General features: G+C 40.9%; 1 protein-coding gene across 1 annotated transcript in view; it reads right to left on the bottom strand.

Moving 5' to 3' along the window:
• The window catches only part of LOC126094438 (histone H4 transcription factor), a 97,166-nt gene that overhangs the window by 18,083 nt on the left and 61,356 nt on the right, over positions 1-17,727 (bottom strand). The window contains exons 6-7 of the mRNA XM_049908806.1: positions 8,651-8,852; positions 8,393-8,522 (exon numbers count right to left, since the gene is read on the bottom strand). Of these exons, the coding sequence (XP_049764763.1) occupies positions 8,393-8,522; positions 8,651-8,852 (332 nt within the window). The remainder of the gene's footprint in view (positions 1-8,392; positions 8,523-8,650; positions 8,853-17,727) is intronic.

Genomic DNA, 17,727 nt, shown 5'->3' with positions numbered 1-17,727 from the left:
TTATCTTTTGGTTGCTTATACTTTTATAATAGATATTTAAGACAAACTCCATCCACATTTATACCTCACAAATCACCGTATGGTGCAAGGCAGAGGTATACCTTGTACCATTTAGAGTGTATATGCGGACAAGGGAAAAAAAATTCCCATATTTTTCCTAGATACCCCAGTTAAAAAATATACCTTTTCCCAGGAGAAAATACACTTTTTCCATGGTAAGTGACAGTAGGTTTTCCACAGATTTCTCCTCGGAACTGTAAAACTTATCAATGCTTCGAATGGTGAACATTTTATACACTGGCGTAGAACTTCTCAGTACTTTACGGAAGAGATGTTTTGGAAAGACCTTTGATGTGCAGCAACATACGAGTATATGCCACATATTTTCGTATTATGAAAGTATAAATCTGAATTCCACCAAACACAGCATGTTAGTTTCTGAAGCATTGAAATTGAGATTGCGATGCCCTTTTGTAAGCCAATCATATCTCATGCCACGTGATCTCGCTAGCTGATGACAGTAGATATTCAAAGCATAGGACATTTGTTGTCGTCAGGCAATAGCAAGACCACTGTTAAGTAGTGCAAACACACAAAGAGGAACAGTTAATGGTTTACATTGATATACACAGTTACACAGTGTAGCTACAAGAAAAGCTAAGCTTTCACGTATAATATTGGTCTCGAAGATTAATAAGCTACAAGAGAAGCTAAGCTTTCACATGTGATACTGATATTATTATAATTATTCTTCGCGGATGGATCACTTAGGACCACGCGTAATCAACATTTGTTGGCCTTCCTTTTCGCCCAGTATTCCTTCATAAACAACGAATGGGCTAGCTTTCGTTGCGTAGACCATGTATGTCGGTTAGTTTTTCTCTCTTCTTCCTCAAAACCCCGTGTGTTTGTGATTTTTCTGATTTCATTTCTATCATGTAGATTTGGAGACCCTAATTCTCTCAGGTCTTTTTCCGTCTGTTTGTACCAGTTCGGTCTTGTAGTTTTGTTCTTTAAAAAGTATGGATTTTGTGCGTTAACCTGTTTGAGTCCATTCTTTCTAAGTGCCCCACGAATTGGATTCTTCTCATGAGCATTGTGTCTGTTATTTTCGAGATATTTTTATATATTTCTGCATTGGGTTTTGGATAATGTACCCCATCTTTAGTTCTTGGTCCTAGGATTTTCCTCATTATCTTACGTTCTTTCACTTCTAATTCCTCTTTTAGTGTTCTGTGTTGAAGGTTTAGTGTCTCAGATGCGTAGAGAGCTTCGGGTCTAATTACTGTTGTGTAGTCTCGTATTTTGCAGTTTCACGAGAGACTCTTTTTGTTGTAAATGTTTTTTGTTAACTGAAACGCCGTCTCCATTTTCTGGACTCTTGATCTGACAGATTTCTTTTCATTACAATTTTCTGCAATCCATTCACCTAAATATTTAATTCTTTTACTCGAGAGATGTAGTTATTACCAATTTTGAGATCAGAAGGTGCATCTTTGACGTCAGTCATAAATTTTGTTTTTTCAAATGAAATTTGTAATCCTATTTTAGCGGCCTGTTCTTGTAATAATTCTAGCTGTTTCTGAGCATCGGTAATGTCTTGTGTGATCAGTGCCATGTCATCAGCAAATGCTAAACAGTGTAATTCTATGCCCTTATGTCTTGGTCCCAGTCTGTGTGCTGGTGCACCTGCTTTTTTCCATTCTCTAACAACTTTTTCAAGAGCACAATTGAAGAGCATTGGGGACAGTACATCCCCTTGTCGTACTCCTATGTCTATTTCAAATTCTGTGCTCAATTCTCCCATAAATTTTACTTTGGTTTTGGTCTCCGTGAGTGTTTCTTTTATGATGTTTGTTGTCTTTTGATCTAGTCCAAATTCTGCTATTACTTCAAAAAGGGATTCTCGGTCTATACTGTCATATGCTTTTTTAAAGTCGACAAACTTGATGACATAACTTTTGTTTGAAGAACTATGTAAATATTTAATTGAGTTTTTCAATTTAAGGATTTGTTCTACGCAAGATCTACCTTTTCTGAACCCACCTTGGTATTCGCCTAGTTTTGAATCCAGCTAAGGTTCTGCGCGGTTTAGTAGGGCTTTAGACAGAATTTTGTATCTTACTGTCAATAAAGAGATTCCACGATAGTTGTTGGGGTCTGTTTTACTTCCTTTTTTGTACAGAGGATGTATGATTGCAGTCTTCCAATCTGTGGGGATTTTTTCAGTTTTCCAGATTTCATGTATAATTTCTTTGAGTTTTGCAATAAGATTTTTTCCTGCATTTTTCCATAATTCTGTGATGATTTGGTCTTCTCCTGATGCTTTGTTATTTTTGTGACTGAATTATCTCTTTAATCTCTTGTAAACTTTGTGGCTTTGAGTCTGGGTTTCGTTGTGTACGATGGAACTCAAATTTTTCTGCAGGCTTTTCACAATTCAGTAATTTAGAAAAGTATTTTGCAAGAATTTCACAGTTTTCGGTGTTGGTATGAGCAATTTCCCCATGGTCATTTTTGAACTGGAGTGATGGAGGAGAGTACTTTGTTAATTTTTGTTTGAATACTCTGTAGAAATGTCGGGAATTGTTTTTCTTGAAATCATTTTCTATGTCTTGCAATTTTTTGTCTTCGTGTTGTTTACGGACTGTTCGTATTGCTTTTGTGACTGTTTTCCTGGTATCTTTGAGCTCTTCCAGGGTCTTTAGATTTTTGTTGCACAACCAATTTTGCCACACCTGTTGTCTGAGATTTATCAGTTGGTCACACTCATCTGTCCACCATGGGTGTTTACGTGTTCTTGTTTGCGGTGCTACAGTTTCAGCTGCATTTAAAAGTTCTGCTTGCAGTTGTTGCCAATTTTGTGGTTTTAAATTTTGCATTTCTTTTGTGAATTGTTCATTGCCATTTATCTTTTGTACATCATATTTACGGTGTGGAGATTTCTTAGTGAATTTTCTTTTTTCTGGAATGACATCTAGGGAGAAATTTTTCTGGGTAATGGTCGGAATCTAGATCTAGTCCATTAAGGACTTTAAGATTCATGATTTCTACTGTATTTACACGGGAGATCATTACATGATCCAACTGATGTTCACCTAGTAATGGATTAGGTGAGATCCAAGTTTTCGTTTTCGAGGCTTTTACCTGAAAAATGTTGATTTGAAAACTAGGTCATGGTTTCTGCAGATTTCAATGAGTCGCATGCCATTCCGGTTAGTCTGTGTATGCCCTGACCATTTACCTACCCAATATTGATATTTCTTTTCTTTACCGATTTGTGCATTGAAATCGCCCATAAGGATTTTGACATGGTTATTTGGGATTTTTTGGAGAATATTATCTAATTGGTTCCAGAATTCTTCTACTTCTTCTATTTTGTTTTTGTTAGTGATGTTAGTTGGTGCACGTCCATTGATTAGGGTGTATATCTTATTAGCTGATTTTATTGTCATCGTGGAGAGCCGACCCGAGTAAGATTTGAAAGTTGCGACTGAATCAAGTATTGATGTATCTACTATAAATCCAGTTCCAAATTGTGGACAATTTGCCATGGCTCGTTTTCCAGGTTTTCCTTTGTATATCCTGTATCCTTCCGAATCAAAAGGATTTTCATCTGTATATCGTGATTCCTGAAATGCAATAATTTTGATTTTACGTTCTCTGGATTTGTCCAGGATGTTTTTTAGTTTTCCCATTTTTAAGAGAGAATTTACATTAAATGTCATTAGCCAAATTCTAGATTTTGGTTTGATTTTGTTATTACGGGGTTTTGAGGTACTCCGATTTACCTCCATGCGCACTTCTGTGGTCTCCCCACAATCCGAATAGACCACTTGCGGTTTTTCAACCGTGGGATTTGACCCACTGGGGTAATTTGTCTTTGAAGGTGCTGTATCCATGTTGATTTAATTGGACTGTGTTTGTGACTGAAATTGAGATTTCAGTCTGGTTAAGCTCAGAGTTTCACTTCTAAGTTTTATAGATCAGCCGCCACTAACATGTGGAACAGACGCTGTAGGGTTACCGCCACTAACCTGTGGAACCGTCGTGCCCTTTGTCCAAATAACCTTGGACGATAGCTTTTATAGTATCCCAAAAAGCAAGGTTGCCTCTTCCGCCAGTTCCGCCGTACCGATGATCTTCATCTCCGCCTTCACTGCCGTTGATAATAATAATAATAATAATAATAATAATATTTTTTCCGTGTGTGTGATCCTAAGTGCCAGTAAATTTTGAATAATGAGATAAATGTCTGGTCTTCTGGGCTCGAAATTCTTATAAGTGTTAAGTTTTAAACGAGAGCCAAAGGCTCCGTGATTTATGAAATTCATCCAACATTCTCACACGTAACGTAATTCATCCTGCTAAAACGAAGTTTACTTTGAAAGTAATGCTTCTCAAACCACCATTCACAATACTTTCCTGAGACTGTTACACATAGGTTTGTTTTAACAGTTGCCAGAGAGCACCAGAAAGTCGACATTAATGCAGTTGCGGTAATGTAGGAAGCCTGTATGTATAAAGTATTGAGAGATCTTACTTTATGCCATAAAAGAAGCAGGACATCAGAGGATACTCCAAGAGCATCGGAATTTTGTAAACCACACTCAAATGCACAATTTGGCTTTAAGCGTACATTGGTTTGTCCAGATTCACAATGAAGTAGGCCCTACCTGATAATAAGCTTTTCATTGTGGTTTTTGGGATGTAAATTTTCTTGGAGTACCAGTACAGTACTATCTCGTGTTTGGTTCTTTATCATGGCATAATACCATGGCAGAAGGCGAAAACGTGCACTTGAAATTTAGCGAACGATTGGAACTAGCCAATATTGTGGAGTGAAACATTTAGTTTCAAATAAATTGATTGCCTCAGCAGAAAAGATTAATAAAGCCAATTTTTTTTAACAAATTGACAAAAATAATTTAATTTTTCTGCAAGGTGATTAATGCTTGACTGCCAAAAATGTGGAAATAAAATAAAACCAGAAAACTGAAACTAATAATATATTTTTGCCTTCCATAATTATGTGAATGTATTTTAATTCACTTGAGAGCTCCTGGCCACAGAAATCTGTTTTGTTTTCATTTGATGTGGGAGCTGTAAACGAAGGGGAAACATAGAAATCACTTAACGTCAACATGGGTCACGTCGAGACTACTCCACACCCCACTACAACTGTGCGCATGCATGAATCTGGCAGCTAGTGTGCGCCAGAAAAATTTTTCTCATTAACATCTGCCTGCTTGCTGCTACTGCCGATACAGGTAACAGCCATACAGGTAACAGCCATACAGGTAACAGCCATACAGGTAACAGCCATACAGGTAACAGCCATACAGGTAACAGCCATACAGGTAACAGCCATACAGGTAACAGCCATACAGGTAACAGCCATACAGGTAACAGCCACACTTGCAGTAGGTGGAAGCGGCAGAAGGTACTGCTCATATGTGAGTCAACTGTGCATGCGCGTGAGCCCACTGACAACTGCTCAAACGAATCTAATGCAAACAGTTGTGACATTACGCTCACAGAAAGCAGTTTATTGTCACGAAGCACTGCATAGTTTTCACCCTAAGGCCTTTGACGTATATTTGCTGTTTGCAGATGCTTGTGCGTGCACAGGGTTTTGTTGTTGTAAATCACATTTCCTTTGCAACTAAAGTTTTATTTTTATTTTTTTCCCTCTTGCTTATGTTTTATTGCTGCAGTATTATTCTCCAGTAGCAGGATCCAGTAACATTAATTGCTAGAATATCAGTTCTTACCAGCCAAAACTACAAAAATTTAACTGGAAACTATAAACATGAAAAATTCCCAGGTTTTTCCTGTTTTTCTCCTGGATGAACAAATTCCTGGGTTTTCCCAGATTTCTGGGCCATGTACACCCTGCATTACTAGCCATTTCCTTTATTTTCCACTAAAAATGGAGTGAGGGGTAAATTACTGCCAACATGCCTATATAGGAGCCTTCTTTTCTCTTTTCATTGTCTTAATGCTCCTTTCACGAAATGTCTATATTCTGCAGTCAGCCGCAAATGCCAGTTCTCTAAATTTTCTCAACGGCATTTCACGAGAAGAAGACTTGTCTTCTTTCCATGGGTTTCCATTTGAGTTCACAAAAGATCTCGAAAATACTCGTATGTTGAGCAAACCGATTGGTCACAGATCTAGCGAAGCACCTCTGAATTGCTTTGATGTCTTCCTTAATATGACTTGATGAGGATCCCAAACACCTGAACAGTACACAAGAACAGGTCACATTAGTGTTCTACAGGTGATCTCTATCTACGGGCAGATTTCTCCCAATAAAATGAAGTTGACCATTCACCTTCCCTACTACAGACCTTACGCCTTTGTTCAATTAATTTCATATTGCTCTGCAATATTACATTTACATATTAATCATAGTGACTGTGTCAAGCAGCCCACCACCAATACTGTAGTCACAATTGATTTTCCTACGCTTCTGCATGAAATTCCACTTTCCTACATTTAGAACAACCTGCTATTCATCACACCAAATAGAAATTCTGTCCAAGTCATTCTGTATCCTCCCACAGTCACACAACAATACTTTCATGTATACTATAGTGTCATCAGTGAACAGTTGCAGATTTGCCCCTCACTCTGTCATATTATTTTATGTATAGAGATAACAAGAGGGGTCCCATCACACTGGGGCACTCCTGACAATACCTTCGTCTCTGATGAACACTTGCCATCCACAACAACATACTGGATTCTATTACTTAAGAAGTTTTTGAGGCACTCACATGTCTGAGAATGTATTCTATATGCTTGGTTCTTTGTTAACAGTCTACAGCACTGTATCAAATGCTTTCTGGAAATCTAGCAATATGGACTGTGCCTACTGTCCATGAAACATGTTTCATTAGATATACTGCAAGGAAAAAAAGCAAGCAGAGTTTTGCACAATCCTTGCTTTCTAAATCTTTGCTGATTTGCAGCCAGAAGTTTTCTTGCGCCAAAGAAATTTATTATATTTGAACTTACAAACCGATATTAAGGACATTGGCCTGTAATTTGCAGGTCTGTTCTTTTTTCCTCCTTACATATGGGAGTCACCTAAGTCTTTTTCCAGTTGCTTGTGACTTTGTGCTGGGCAAGAGATTCATGACAAATACTATGTAAGTAAGGCATCAATTGCCGAAGAACATTCTCTGTAAAATCAAATTAGTGTTCCATCCAGACCTGACGACTTGTATGTTTTCAACTCTTTCAGTTGCTTCTCAGTGCCAAGGTTGCCACGCCTATTTCCTCCATAAATGAGTCTGTGACAGTCAACTGATGGTATGTATGTACAATCTTCATGCATGAATCATCTTCAAAACTTCAGCTTTCCTTTTGCTGCCTTCTACTGCCACAGCAGACTGGTGAACAAGTGAATGAATAGAAACTTTCAACCTGCTTAGTGATTTTACATAGAACCAGAATTTATTTGGTTCTTTGCTTATTAAACCACAATCCTTTTACTTGGCACATACTTCTCCAGAGCACAATTTACAATATGTTAAAACTATGTACATAATTCCTCTACATATTGGAAGTAAATGATTCGCATTCACTGTTTAAATAGTATGATAGCAACTGCCTGTTTTCTGTTTCCAGCATGAAACTCTTTTAGCCCTCTTGATGGATTTGGTTTACTGGCACAGTTGATACCTGTCTCACTCATTATCCCAGACTGTCTTCATTTTACTACAGGGTTGGTAGATTTTGGAGCCTTCAACAATGAGAAGAACTTGCAAAGAGGAAGCTATATCTTCTCTGACTGTTATTTGCTATTTTGTACAACAAGCTTATCAGACAGCCTTGAAGTTTGATGGTCTCTCAAAAACTCAGTGAGTTTTGGATTATTTTCCTGAGTGGAGTAATCAATTTGGAGATATCTGAATGCACAAGATTAGCATGAAACAAGTGACCAGTTGTGATTTTCACCCACGCTGATACTTCACTAACATATTTCTCTTTCCAGTATATTTCTTTCAGTTCACTTGTTTTCTGATGTCTCACTCGATTTACTTCAATGTCAACCACTATTTCAGTTACTATATAATAATTCATTCTAATCAATTTCCTTCCAACGGTTTTTCAACATTTATTTTCCAGTGTATTGCTATGGGTGTCATCAAAATTATGCTGTGGATAAGGGCAGTATGAATGAGAGTTTGGCTCTGCAGTATATTATTACTTTGATTTTGCAACTACCGTTTATCTTAGACACTAAGATAGCCATGTACCAGAAGGCTCCTTTTCTATTAAAAGTTCTGCTACAAGACAATATTTTATCCACATTGAATTCATTAGAAGTTCTATTTGCTTCTTATCCTATTTTAAGTGATTCTTTTATTCAGGTACTTACCCTTGCAATATGTTTCTTCATACCCACACGGCTGCGACATGAGACATTACATCCTTCAACTGAACAATGATATAAATTTCCTGAAAAATGTGTGTGCATATGTACTCTTATGTCCGCCAGAGTTTTTGCCCTGGTAAAAAATATCACAAAACTTTAGATTTTGAAATTTAGTCTCCAGAAAACTAATCTCATGAACTTTGAGAGAGTAAAAATTATCAAAATGCAAAATCCACAACATATCTGCTTAGTTTTGCTTACCTGCTGTCGCAGTACACACATTTGAACAGCCTCTCATCTAGATGCCTAAATCGCACGTGCAGAACTAATGCTGACGGTGTCGGACACGTCATGTCACAAAATCTGCACTTGTGAAAGTTAACACGGTGCCTCACATGTTCATGAAACAGTCGTTCTGATGGGAAAAGTTTGTTACAGTGTGAGCATTTGTAGCCTTCTCCCGCTGAAAGTGGAGAACAGATTATCATGTAATCAACGTTTCAAATATTAAGAAATTATATTTAACTGAGAAGTAAGTTCCAAGTGGTTTTGGACTGTTACTGTGTTCCTTTAATACGGTATGTGTCTAACCTATTCTTGAGTACTACTTGAGTGTTTCGGGTCCGCACCAGAATGGGAGACATTGAAGCAATTCACAGGCTGGTAGGTTTGTTACCGGTAGGCCCAAACAACGTGCAACTGTTATGCTGATGCTTCGGGAACTCAAATGGGAACCCCTGGAGGGAAGGCAACATTGTTTACACAAAACACTATTGAGGAACTTTAGAGAACTGGCATTTGAAGCTGACTGCAGAATGATTCTACTGTCACCAGCATACATTTCACGCAACTGTGGGTTAATGGAGACTGAGACCAGGAGGATTACAGGTGCCTCAAATTCCTTTAACCCATTGTCCCCCAACCTCTATCTCCCTCCTCTGACCTGTCACCACTCCCACTTTTCGTGTACCCGTATGTCACATGCTTAGCCAGTGCACCTGCCACCTCTCTATCTGACATTCCTAGCCAGCAAACCTGCTGCCTCCCTTCTAGTTACTAGCTACCCATCTTCTTGTGCCCACCCCTCTCTCTCCTTCCAGTCACTTAGACCGACACAACTCCCCCTCCCTCCCCCTCCACCCAATGAAGAGCAGCCTCAGGATTGAGTGTCCGGCTGGCACACACACACACGTGTGTGTGTGTGTGTGTGTGTGTGTGTGTGCTAAAAAGTACTGCCTCTGAAATTTTTACTGTGTACTTAATACTGATTGTCGTATTACATGTCATGCATATTACTCAGTTGACTTTCCCACTTGACTGACATGAACTGCTATGCTCTTCCACTAGAGGGCTCCCATTTGTAGTATGTAACATGGCAGTGTTAGTGTAACTATGTTGGTGCATGAAAGAGCTCAGAAAACAAAGCATGAGTTTGTAGAGTTTGCTCACACATGGAGCATCCTCCTATTCAGCATGACAGTGCCAGACCACACACGGATGCTGCGATATCTGCAATAGTCCAATGCCTCAGGTTCCCTGTCATCCACCATACTCCAGTCCCCACTAGTTTTCATCTTTTTCCAAGACATAAAGAGCACCTTCGCAGACTTTACTTTCATAGTTATGAAGCTGTGAAAACAAAAACAAAGGTGAGGTGAAAACGCTTCCTGGCAGATTAAAACTGTGTGCTGGACCGAGACTCAAAACTTTGGACCTTTCCCTTTCGTGGGCAAGTGCAAGCATGACTCACAACCCAACCTCACAGCTTTATTTATGTCAGTACCTCTCTCCTTCCTTCCAAACTCCACAGAAGCTCTCCTGTGAAACTTGCAAGACTGGCACTTCTGCAAGAAAGGATATTGCGGAGACATGGCTTAGCTACAGCGTGAGTCGTGACTGGGTCGCTCAGTCAGTAGGGCACTTGCCCGCAAAAGACAAAGGCCCTGAGTTCGAGTCTCTGTCTGGACAAAGTTTTAATCTGCAGAAAGTTTTGTATCAGTACGTATTCCTCTGCAGGGTGAAAATTGCATTTTGGAGAGATAAAGTTGTGGCTCCATCAACACTGTCAAAAATTCTGAAGTTATACTATCAAAAAACTGGGCTCTCACTGGGAGAAATATGTTTGTCGTGTGTGTGTGCATTGAGCAGTATTTATTAATGAAGAATAATGATTCAGAATGTTAATAATGTTTGTTTTAATTAAAAAGCTTTCAGAGGTATCACACAACAAATTTGGAGACAATATTTTTCAGCACACCCTTGTATTTAAATTCTGCCTGAACTTTCCTTACTACCTTTTTAAGTTTATTAATACAGCCATAAGGGAGAGACCAGTTCAAATAGCTTAACACACAGCACACTAGCTTGTGAGACAGAGACGAGACAGACCAGGGCCCATTACAGATTGCTGAACCGTACACCGATCCGCGCCAAGTGTGGTTTGTAGGCTATCTTGTAAACTCACTCAGGCTAATGCCACGGTGGTCCCCAATTTCCAAATCAGAAAATACAATACACAAACACTTAAAATAGATAACACAGAATACAGTTTTCACAATTCAAAGAAACTCGGCACACATGACTTCCCTCCCTTAGGTCCGCTGATGACTGCTGGCATTAAGGGCAACCAGCCACAGAGTTAAAATAAAATAAATTTCCCATATAATAAATAACAGCAGAGAGGGCAGGAACGTGGGGAATGATAGTATAGATGGTTTGTGGATCTCAGGAGGGAGGCAGAATGTGGGAGTGTGTTGTTTTAGTGGGGTAAGAAGTTCTATGGATTGAGGTGTTTGACCACTGTGAGGCATGTGTGATTTTAAGGTTGGACTGTAGGCCAGTTTGTACCACAAGGATGGCATATTGATGGCAGATGCTGTATGTAAAAGTGTCACAGAGATGGCACAGACCCTAGCTTACATATTTCCATCAAGTATCACAGTGGTAGATCCCATGTCTGCTGGGAGGATAATGATGAAGTCATCAGTTATTAAGGAATGAAGTGCCTGAAATTCTGCAGAGGATAGATTAAGGGTCATGTTGGAGGGACCACAGGAAGGGCAGTGAAGCATGCTGGACGTTACGAATCCACCACAATTACATTTGATCTCCTGCGGGAAACTCAAAACTAGCAATGATGAAGGACATGGATGGGGACTGTGGATACATGGGGCTCAGTGGGAGTGTGGGGTGGCGAGGAGGCATGCTGAGACAGTCCATGCAATTGCAATAAACACTGTGTCTGGATGGTGCAGTGGTTAATGCAACTGCCTGGTAAGCAGGAGATCCTGATTCTGCATAAAGTCCCTATGCAGCTGGCATCAATAATTCCTTACCTTCCCTTCCCTTTCCTTTCCACCCCCTCCACCTTCAATTTACATATTACGTATCACAGCTGCGAGTTTCCATGTGATGTCTGTTTTTTTTGGACATGTCCAAAAGAACAGACACCACACATTGATATAGGTCACATATTTCTTGGAAAGCCCACAAATGGTGATTTTGACATAGTGGTGGAGGATCAGATTTGGATTTTGGTCGGAACTGTTCAAGGTATGGTTCAATGTCAGTTTTCTGTTGGAACAGTTAGAGATTGAGTTGTAAGTGAAACTTACATGTGACATTACGTGTAAAGAAAACAGGTTATTAACCGAAGTAGCGTGATCAGATGCAGGTTTAGGGCGGAAAGTGAGAGCCTCGGATAATACAAAAAATTCAGGAATTAAGAGGTCTTTAGAGGAGAAATTGAGATATTGTACTGTTGTAGCTGGTTCTTGTGATCGTGAGCTGCCATTGCTCTGGGAGGCAGTGGTGAAGGCTGGGAGATGTTAAGAAGGTAAACAAAGCTCGGTGTTTATGAGAGGAGTGGTGGTTGATTGTGTGGCTGGTTTGACGGAGAGGGAGTGGGACAGGGATGGAAACATCACTGTTGAGGTGGTTTAGGAGAAGTTAGGATAGCTTTTTAAGGAGAAATCTCCACTAGTGCTGTAGTTTGTACTTGACTTAGCAGAAGACCCCATCCATGGAAACATGAGGCACATACAGGGTCTTTCAAAAATGACCAGTATATTTGAAACGGCAATAAAAACTAAACGAGCAGCGATAGAAATACACCGTTTGTTGCAATATGCTTGGGACAACAGTACATTTTCAGGCAGACAAACTTTCGAAATTACAGTAGTTACAATTTTCAACAACAGATGGCACTACGGTCTGGGAAACTCTATAGTACGATATTTTCCACATATCCACCATGCGTAGCAATAATATGGCGTAGTCTCTGAATGAAATTACCCGAAACCTTTGACAACATGTCTGGCGGAATGGCTTCACATGCAGATGAGATGTACTGCTTCAGCTGTTCAATTGTTTCTGGATTCTGGCGGTACACCTGGTCTTTCAAGTGTCCCCACAGAAAGAAGTCACAGGGGTTCATGTCTGGCGAATAGGGAGGCCAATCCACGCCGCCTCCTGTATGTTTCGGATAGCCCAAAGCAATCACACGATCATCGAAATATTCATTCAGGAAATTAAAGACGTTGGCTGTGCGATGTGGCCGGGCACCATCTTGCATAAACAACGAGGTGTTCGCAGTGTTGTCTAAGGCAGTTTGTACCACCACAAATTCACGAAGAATGTCCAGATAGCGTGATGCAGTAATCGTTTTGGATCTGAAAAATGGGCCAATGATTCCTTTGGAAGAAATGGTGGCCCAGACCGGTACTTTTTGAGGATGCAGGGACGATGGGACTGCAACATGGGGGTTTTCGGTTCCCCATATGCGCCAGTTCTGTTTACTGACGAAGCCGTCCAGGTAAAAATAAGCTTCGTCAGTAAACCAAATGCTGCCCACATGCATATCGCCGTCATCAATCCTGTGCACTATATCGTTAGCGAATGTCTCTCGTGCAGCAATGGTAGCGGCGCTGAGGGGTTGCCGCGTTTGAATTTTGTATGGATAGAGGTGTAAACTCTGGCGCATGAGACGATACGTGGACATTGGCGTCATTTGGACCGCAGCTGCAACACGGCGAACGGAAACCCGAGGCCGCTGTTGGATCACCTGCTGCACTAGCTGCGCGTTGCCCTCTGTGGTTGCCGTACGCGGTCGCCCTACCTTTCCAGCACGTTCATCCGTCACATTCCCAGTCCGTTGAAATTTTTTAAACAGATCCTTTATTGTATCGCTTTTCGGTCCTTTGGTTACATTAAACCTCCGTTGAAAACTTCGTCTTGTTGCAACAACACTGTGTTCTAGGCGGTGGAATTCCAACACCAGAAAAATCCTCTGTTCTAAGGAATAAACCATGTTGTCTACAGCACACTTGCACGTTGTGAACAGCACACGCTTACAGCAGAAAGACGACGTACAGAATGGCACACCCACAGACTGCGTTGTCTTCTATATCTTTCACATCACTTGCAGCGCCATCTGTTGTTGAAAATTGTAACTACTGTAATTTCGAAAGTTTGTCCGCCTGAAAATATACTGTTGTCCCAAGCATATTGCAACAAACGGTGTATTTCTATCGCTGCTCATTTAGTTTTTATTGCCGTTTCAAATATACCGGTTATTTTTGAAACACCCTGTATAACTGCAAGATTTTACAAGTGAGAAGCCTGGGGAGTGGAAATTGACAGACGAGATATATATGTCACAGATTAGCCATGTAAGTGCAAGAGACTGCTGTATTTGGAACTGTAAAAGGAGCTTGTGAAGAGTGGGATCACATACAGAAATAGGGGCTTTCATAATTAGGTCTTTGGCGGTAACTCCTAGGGAAAAGCATATTACAATAAACAGAAAAGTGGACCTTAGTTTAGATAATGCAGAAGAATGTTTTCATTTTTGAAAGAACCGAATATAATATGTTACAGGATTCATCATGGCATAATATGAGGATTTGGAGTATTACAGCTATTGGGAGTGGTGACAAAAAGCAGTAGTTGAGGGGTTGGGGAGGAGGGTGAACGGTGTGTGTGTGTGTGTGTGTGTGTGTGTGTGTGAGAGAGAGAGAGAGAGAGAGAGGGGGGGGGGGGGTGACAGAGGGGGGAGGGGCAAAAGGAGGACTAGCGATGAAAAAGATCAGAATGTTGACAAATTTGACAACGATCGTGAGAACAAATGAAAGCAAAGAAGACGTAACAAAGGGCAAGAAGAGATATCAGTTTCTCTTGAAAAAACTGGAAAATATAAAACAAAAAAATTACAGCAATAAATTTCAATTAGAAAAGTTCATGGAAAAGACATGAAAATGAGAAAAGTTTAAAGACAGAACATAGTGGGGAAGTCATTGGGGGGGGAGGGGGGGGGGGAATATGCAGGAGATGGCATCAAGTCGTCGAATGCAGTCTGGCGAAAAACAAAAGCACAGAAACACGAAGGAATCATATAGATGCAAGGTGAGTTGCGAGAAAGGAAGCAAGTGGTGTTGATTTCACAAATAAACTGGTGACAGACAATCAGGGGAAGACCCTACTGCATATACTGAACAGTAAACAAAGATCACAGATTGTGTTTGTGTAGAATGACTGTTGGTAAGCTGGTAAGCATACTTGTGAGCTTGACTGTTTTTGATCTTGCCTTCATGGTCTTTTCACAAAAATTGACTCTTCTAGAAACAGACCCTCTTGGAATTTTAACAGTAAAGCACATAGTGATGCACAATGCTTTTCTTGAAATGTCTGGCAATGGAGCTGGGTGAGCATCTCTATTTCATGCACCGATCTAACATGCTTAAAGCCCCTGACTGAGGAGCAAGACTTAAATATTGGTCAAATGAGTGTTTTGCAAGCTACCTTCTTTTTCAGTGGACTACATTTCCTTAGGATTCTTTCAATGAATGTTAGTCAGGCATTTGCTTTCTAGGGGGTTGTACCAATCGAAACCATTCCACATTCACACTCCCAGGTGAGTAATGAATTTGACCGCTTCCAGCGATTTCTCAGTAATTGCCTTCTCGAACAATAGCAGGTCTTCCTTCATGTTTATGAGGAGTAAGTTACATTTGCATATGTTTAGTGTTAACTGTCAATCCCTGCCCATTGTTGATACTCTGTAGGTCTTTCTGCATTTCACTACAATTTACTAGCTTTGTGAATTCTCTATATACAACAGCATCATCCCAAAAACCGCCTCATGGACCTTCTGACATTATGTACTGGGTTATTTATATGTACTGTGAACAAGACTGTATACTGCCACTGCAATTTCCAGCTATTCTAATGATAATTTTTTCACTTTAAGGGAAAAATAAAGGGCAAATTTGACTCCTTTCTTGGGTAGGAGACTGGTTTTACCTCTACTGAATCCAGGCTATTTTTGACCAATGATATTGAGACACGAGATAGAATAATTTTCTTTTCAACCACTAAATGGAGTTCACTAATAAATCAAGCACACAATGAGGTTAGAAGTGATGCCATAACTTCCTTTCTTTACATTTTTTTTTTTAAGTTTCTGGTAAAGAGGTATTCCAAAGTAGCACTCTTCACTTGCTGTCCGTGTCACTGTTATAGACCATAAGCATCAAATTTTAAGAAAGATGTTATCTCAATATTGCACATACAAGGGAGACTGAGAAAGGTATATCCAAGAGGAAACTTATTCAGACTGCCTTCCAATTACTAGCCACAAGGAAGACACATCAAGTTTTGACAGGCACAATTAAAAGACACGTACATACAGCCTTTGGTCACAGCGTTAATCAGTAGAAGAGAGACACTCACACAAGCAAACTCGGCTCACCCACACACAATTGCCAACTCCAGCATCTCGACCTGGGATGCAACATCATGTGGGATGCAAGCAGCAACCTGGAGGGGACGGGGAAGGGGTGGCGTATAGGTGGGGAGAGAGACGAATGCTGTCTGGTGAAGTGTACAGGGACTAGAATGACAACAGGCACAGTGTCAGGAGGTTGTGGGGCAGGGAGATGGGGAAAAAAGGGGCGAGACGGAAGAGGAGTGGGGAAAGATGGGTAGATGCGTTGGCAGAGGGCTGCAAATAAACAGGGTGGGAGATGAGAATCAGGGCAGAGAGGGTGGAAACTACTGAGTGTAGGGTGCGATGACAGTATGTTACCATAGGTTGAGACCGGGATAATTACGGGCGTGGAGAATGTGTCATAAGGATAACTCCCATCTGCACAGTTCAGAAAATCTGGTGGTGGAGGGGAGGATCCAGATAGCTCAGGTTGTGAAGCAGCCACTGAAATCAAGTGTGTTGTGTTCAGCTGTAGTTGTGCCACAGGATTATCTACTTTGTTCTTGGCCACAGTCTGGCAGTGGCGATTCATACTGGTGGACAGCTGGTTGGTAGTCATACCAACATAAAAGCTGTGCAATGATTGCAGCAGAGCTGGTAAATGAAATGGCTGCTTTCACAGGTAGCCCGCCCCCTCAAATGCTGCCTAAACTACATAATCCCCCCCAAACGGCCTAACTGTAAAGATTCCTTTCTCTAGATCCCACCCCTCCTTTCACAATGACCTATACCTTTTTAGGTTCCACCAATCCCTGGCTCTCACAAACCTGGTATTGCAAAACCACATCTCCATGGCACAGATGTGACAGAAACACCTCTGCAAGATACTACTACTCTGCAATCCCATCACATCCCTGAAATTCAATCCCTTGCTCTCCAGCACCTGGAGGAGCATTACAGACACCACTTCCTTAAGTTATCCAGTCTGCAGACATCTTACTCCTGGCTCGGGGCACCACTATCCAATCCCCGTTGCACCCATACTGTTCCTCTCTGCCTCTCATAGCAGCTAAACCCTGTCTATGCTGAAGTTTTCAACTTGCCGCATCCCCAAAAACTCCCTACCAACTCTCCACCAGTTCCAGAGCCAAAAAATTCACATAACAATGTTGTTAACCTTTTCGCCAGAACCCTCAGCTCCACTGAAGTTTCAGTCCCATCCAAAGCCCTCGCCTTTAGCCCTACACCCAAATTTAACCATGATGGTCTTGTCAAAGATCTACTCTCCTTCTCCGCTCCCCGCTAGGGAAGCACTTCTATGCTGTCAATCCCTCCAACCAAAACCACACTAATTACAAAATGGTTCAAATGGCTCTAACCACTACGAGACTTAACATCTGAGGTCATCAGTCCCCTATACTTAGAACTACTTGAACCTAACTAACCTAAGGACATCACACACATCCACACCCGAGGCAGGATTCGAACCTGCAACCGTAGCAGCAGCGCAGTTCCGGACTCAAGCACCTAGAACCGCTCAGCCACAGCAGCTGGCACACACTAATTACAACACTGAACCCTGCCTCTTCCAGTTCAGTTCATATCACCCTCCAACCCTGATCCTCCCCCCCTC

This window comes from Schistocerca cancellata, chromosome 8 (assembly GCF_023864275.1).
Source record: "Schistocerca cancellata isolate TAMUIC-IGC-003103 chromosome 8, iqSchCanc2.1, whole genome shotgun sequence".
In the NCBI taxonomy this organism is placed as follows: Eukaryota; Metazoa; Arthropoda; class Insecta; order Orthoptera; family Acrididae; genus Schistocerca; species Schistocerca cancellata.
This window is presented reverse-complemented; position numbering and strand designations above follow the sequence as displayed.